The 6,000-nt window shown below is 35.9% G+C and overlaps 1 protein-coding gene across 2 annotated transcripts in view; it reads left to right on the forward strand.

Moving 5' to 3' along the window:
- The window catches only part of GTF2A1 (general transcription factor IIA subunit 1), a 29,222-nt gene extending 23,763 nt beyond the window's left edge, over nucleotides 1-5,459 (forward strand). For both annotated transcript variants that reach the window (XM_063331330.1, XM_063331329.1), the window contains exon 9: nucleotides 1,297-5,459. In XM_063331330.1, coding sequence (XP_063187400.1) covers nucleotides 1,297-1,404 — 108 coding nt within the window. In that variant the 3' untranslated portion in view covers nucleotides 1,405-5,459. The remainder of the gene's footprint in view (nucleotides 1-1,296) is intronic.
- The last annotated feature ends 541 nt before the right edge of the window (nucleotides 5,460-6,000 follow it).

Consider the following 6,000-nt stretch of genomic DNA (forward strand, 5'->3'; position numbering starts at 1 on the left):
TTCTGATGATATTGTCTAACTTAAGCCCTGAACACTGTCTTGAACCAAGAAAAGGATTGTGTGTTTTGTGACTCAGCTCCTTCATGAAGAAGGATTTGACTGTATGGCAGCCTCAGTGCTGCACACTGATGTTTACTCAGTAGGCATGAGATAATTGAAGTCTTCCAATACTACGACTATTTCCTGTCCTTGTATCTTCTCTAATCTCCACCAGATTGGTCGACCTGCTTCCTGTAGTCAGGTAGTATTTGTTCAGGAATAGGCATGAAGAAGGAAGAGTTACTTCTGTATGGAATATTTTTGTGAAGAGAATATGAGTAAAACTGTTGTTTTATTCTTTGTCTTACCCTGTGTCAACAGGAATATCCATTATAACCTGAAAACCCATTATGTCACAGGCTCCTGTAACTTCTCCTTTAAGGCTTTTAAACAAAGCCTTAAAAGGGACAATATTTTAACTAGGAAGACTATAGGTTAAAGTTGAAGCTTCCCGCCATCATCTTCAATACTGGAGTTATTACATCTCTCAGTTGACACTTTATGATGAGAATTGGAACGTAAATCACATAAAACAACTGTTGAGAGAAATGATAGAATATAAGACCAGTACATATATTCTCTATCAGCTTGTGCACTTTGTACCACAGAGAGTTTCAGATTGGAAACCGTGTAAATAATCCACTTGCCTTGTAACCAAGACTTAACTTTGGGAAGCCCAGAGTCAAACTCTAATATTGGAAGTAGAAAGCTGAGTAGGCCTGCTATCTATCTATACATAACATAATCAAACTAGTTTCATGCAGAATGGAGTTTAGACAAGAGGTGCAAATAATAAAACTTGGTGTTTGACCGTTTCAGGGCTAGTTTAAGATGTTAGTCATTCTATTACAGTGGTTGAAATGGGGTTTCTGGCTTTCGAGTTTCGTGGCTGTCGTAATCAAAGATAATTTAATCAAGTTAAAGCAGGACAGACAGGTGGATGTATTTCCCTTCTTCCTTTCCAACCACCTCTAAAAATGTGCTATATGCTTTGGATTTTGTAATGCCTCTGTGCTTGCATGGTTTTGTGACAGTTGCTGTCCCTGATTTAAAAAAAAATGAAAACTACTATATTCATAATTAGTTTTTGTTTTTCGTAGCTAAATGTGGAATTGATTTTCAAGATGTTTGTAGTAGTTCAGTAACGTATGTCTAATAGTTACCTTCATTTTTTTTTTCTTGCCCTTACAATTTACTTACGCATTATTACCTATTTCTGATGCAAAGTAATAGTTCAACTTTTCTCCCTTTTTTTAGATTCATAGAAGTAAAAACAAATGGAAATTTCATCTCAAAGATGGCATCATGAATCTTAACGGAAGAGATTATGTATTTTCCAAAGCCATTGGGGACGCAGAATGGTGAAGTTTTAAAAGACAAAACAAAAAAACTCATGTAAAAGGAAAAAAAAAATCAAAAGCAGGAAAGGTTGAGACTTGGACGTATACTCCAATCAAAACGTGTATCTGCACATCAGAAATAAACAATAAACAAAAGTATTGGAACAAAGGTAAAATGTGGCAACAAAGACACTACTTCAGATGAGCAAGCCATGGACTGTAGCAGCTATATAGCATTGTCTGGGAGCTGGTTTTGTGTGTTAGGAATACCTTAATTATCAATTCTACATACAGGTACCTACAGCTGGTATTTAGCATGTAAGGCTTTGTTCCCTCCCCCCGCCCCTTCTTCCCTTGATTTAAGATTTTAAAATACTTCTTCCACTGATTGAAGGAACTCTTCCCTTTGATAGATTATTAATCTGAAAATGCTTATTGTGTGTACAAATCTTTGCTTTGAACACTTCCTTTTGGTAGTGAGGATGGTCAGAATGTTACTTAAACTGCGTGCAAGCTTTGTACAGAAGGGTAAGAATTAAGGTGTTAAATTTTAAATAACTTGTATAAGGAAAATATTTTTAATTCTGATATGCTCATTTATTATTATATCTATTTGTTGTTTTCAATTCAGTTCCCCATAAACATGTTGTTGTTCCTAGCAGTTACAAAATGGTAAAATGATCATTTATATTTCAAAATTATTTTAATTTCATGTAAGTGATACCTTTTATTTAGGGCTGTATTTTTTAAATACTAAGCACCTGTAGCTCCCCCCAGTGAAAGTCAGATTGCTTAACTCGTTAATTATGTTCTTGCTGTTTGGTGGTGGTTCAGCATCACTGAACTGAAACCAATTATATAGTTTTCATTGATTTTTTTTTTTTTTAATTTTTTTTTTTAAAAAGGCTTTGGCGACCTCTTGAATCAAATGTGCAGGTAATGGCATAATAGATGCATTCCTTCACCTGCTTACTACAGACGTAGTCCAGACATCCACAAATAATTCAACAGACCACAAGAATTTTTAATACAGAAAATCACATAAAAATTCTAACATCCTGGCTGCAACTCTTAATCAAAGATAGGCTTTACTAAAAAGAGTAGCCATAAGTTACCTGCAGCAGTTAATCTCTCTAAAGTTTCCAGGTGGCATGTGATCTCATGAAGAGAGCTGCGCAGCTTTCAGAACACAAATTTTGTTAGAGTATCCTTAGGCTGTTTTGGTAACAGAAAGTGAAGCAGTTCAGGTGCACTAAACCTTGTGTAGCCACTTTCTCACTTGCCTTTTCCAGAGGTGTGGTTTTGTGGTGGGGTTGGTTTTTTTGGGCTTTTTTTTGTTGGTGTTTTTTTTTGTTTTGTGAAAAGCAACAAGGTTGCTCCCCCCTCCTTCTCTTCCTCTCCTGAGGAGTGAACACCTTTTCGTCATGCATAGGTTATTCTTGCAAACCCTGCTTTTGGAAGCGCTTTTGAGCGAGGAGAGGGAATGGGCATTATACTTCAGAAACTGTTGAGGAAGGAATGTTCATATGGTTCACCGTTACAAAAAAAAATGCCAATGTTACATTGGAAAGATGATGAAAAAAGGACGCAGCAAAGATGATTTTAATTAAATGGGGGAAGACTTTCAGAAGCAGACATCTGAATCAAGACTTCTGACCTTTTTTTGCTTGAGGATGAAACTTTTTAAACATTATTTAACAAAGTCACAAGTATATTTTAGCAGTATATAACAACTGCTCTAATTTTCATTCTCTCTGATTTACCTGCCTCCAAATGCATTCATAGTCTCAGTAGTACCTAGAAAACTCCAAACACATCGTAAAGAGGGTTGTTTTCTCTGTGATTTTGTAGATCTGTGCTCTCATTGATACAGACTAAAACTGCCTGTAGGCTGTGTCTTGAGCCATATGGTGTTAGTAAGCCATCTACATACATAAGCTTTATGAAAACTTAATTGATATTTCTTCTAATTCATTCTTAAGTAATGGAATCTTCATTTAGAGTGCGTTTTTTGGTTTGGGGCTTCAAGGTATCTCTAAGTGATCGGTGATTGCTTTCTTCTGAACAAAGCAGGTGTTTTATTTCTTTACCACTGTTGACACTTCTACGTGCAACCGCAATGAAATCAATAATGTACCAACTATTTCCTTCCCTCACCTTTTCCATATCTGTTACCAGTAAGTCTTAAGTAGTGGACTTCAGAAAAATTCCCATAACGCTGCACAAGCAAACCAATAAAAGGAAAAAAAAAATCCCTTCAGCTATAGATTCCTGTTTATACTACTGGAATCCAGATTACTTGTACTTTGGTTTTGTATATTAGTGATTTTTTTCCACCCACATACATATACTAGAAGCTGCGTAGCCTTTTTATTTATTTTTAAGGGATAGCAGAACTTTAAAGGTAACTCCAGCTTAGCCTGTTCCGAAGGATGTTAGAAGCTTTCTGAAGTTGCACAGTTTCTTGCGAGCTAATTGTATGGTATGCTCTTCAATAAGAAGTTTTGTCTTCAAATACAAATACCTGTGAAGTTTTCAGAAAGCCAGTCAAACGTGAACATACCAAACTGTGCTCTTATTGCTACATCAAGTGTTCCTTTTTTTAAATCAAAAAGCATGTTTTAATTTCATTTTATTGTAGCAGCTTGCTGTAAGACTGTAGTTTGCTTAATTTTATTATTATACTTGAATTTTTAATCATGGTTTTAACAATGTAACTGAACAGACCATTTCATTAGGTTCCAAAGAGAAACCATTCCTTTCAGAGGGCAAGGGATTCCCGTGTTCATAATTCATAAATGACTTCTTCCCCCCTACCCCTGCCTTGGAAAAAAGGCTTTTTGTGGTCTTTTTGGGTTTTTTTGGTTTTTTTGTTTTTTTTTTTTCCCCCCCATTTAAATAGTTCAGTATTATGGAAACAATTAACAATTTCAAGAGGGCTTATGTTAAAATTTGCACAGATGATGGAGCACCTTTTTATGATGAAAAAATGGGGAAAGACAACTTCATAATTATAACTACGATGGCTGATGGAGACTAGTAGAGCAACTGGGCAAAACTGGGAGTCTCGTGCCTTTTCATTTTGCAGAATACCTGTTTTGCCAGTATGACAATGCTTTTTTCTTGATTCTTGAGAGAGTAAATTTCCTGCAGTGCTTCAATCAGAAAAGCAACTTTTTTCTCTAATTCTGTTGGGTTTTAGTGTGTGCAATCATTTAAAAACATCTAAGTTGAAAACAAATTGAAATATGTTTTCTGTTGAGGAGATAATAGAGAATTTAGTCACATAAGGGACTTTATATTGGACTATTTAAATAAAATATGTTTTTATTCCCCCTCAGTTGCTGGTTAGCGACAAGATTTCTTTGAGGCTTCATGCTCCTTGTTCCTGCATTGTACTCACAAGTTGCATTTCAACATCATTCAGTTTCCTAAACACGATTTAACCTGATAATTGTGGTCAGAGTTTATTTCCAAGACTAGATATGTGATTCTGAAGCACAGTTTCTAGAAAAGAGCAGAGACCATGTTATGTCATGTAACAGGTTTTTTTATAAACGTTGTTTTCTATTTCTGCTGCACAATTAGAAGTGTTAAAGCAAGCTTCGTTGAGTCTGTGAAAATAATTCCACCGCTTGACAGTTAGCAGTAGTAATGCCACCACATAACACTACCAGAGTAAAATGTCTTAATTCCAGTGAAGGAGTTAGAGACCTTGTTAGCTAAAGTTCATTTTGATTCAGTCTCTTCAATTTGTAAAAGCTCCCTTAAAAACAATAAAGCCCCCCAAAACTTCCCCCAAAGCAAAAGCTTCCTAATAGAACGCAGCAAGAATAACGCACGCTGGATGCACACTGCCTTACGCAGCATCGTGGGGTTCGTTGTGTGCCACCCCACCCCACCCGCGCACCTCCAACTGAAGTGAGAGTGCTCTTCAGACTCTGAGATTAATGGCTCTACAAGATGAAGAAAGTTGCACATTGTTATGTATTGGTGTCTGGCACTTAAAGTCTCGTTTTCCCATTGCTGTGATTGGTTGGGAGATGTGTAAAAAAAAAAAAAACAAAAACAAAAAACAAACCAGTCCGTTGGTTTCCCTGTTGTCTACTTTTTTCAGGCAGTTCATGCAGTGTGTCTTTTAATTATTATTTGGTGGATTAGACATTGTGGAACAAAAGGAGCTTTTTTTAACAGGAAGAGCTACCTTGGGTTAGCTGTATGGACAGTCATCCGATGAGACGTGTTCCAGAGTGCATAGGGTACCAATAGATTACGGAGTGGGGGAATATCCTTTTTTGCTGTTCTGAGCTACTATTGTCAACTGCTGTTGTACATATATACTGTTATGTGTAAGGGGGTAAATATATTTATTATGTTTGTAAAATTCATTCTGTACAATTGCAGATCAAGGTTGCTCCTCTGTGATATACAGGATATTATGTTTCAAAGGCCATGCTTGGAATACGATTAGAGAACTTAGTATTTTGATGTACTAAGACCTATTTTAAGTTTAATATTTTGCCTTTGCAAAAACTTTAATTAAAGATGTTATTTAAAAATGTTTGCCACTTCATTTACTATCTTGCATGTGCATTTGTTTAATAGATGAGTCTTAATGACT

The sequence above is a fragment of the Chroicocephalus ridibundus genome, chromosome 4 (genome assembly GCF_963924245.1).
Source record: "Chroicocephalus ridibundus chromosome 4, bChrRid1.1, whole genome shotgun sequence".
Classification (NCBI taxonomy): domain Eukaryota; kingdom Metazoa; phylum Chordata; class Aves; order Charadriiformes; family Laridae; genus Chroicocephalus; species Chroicocephalus ridibundus.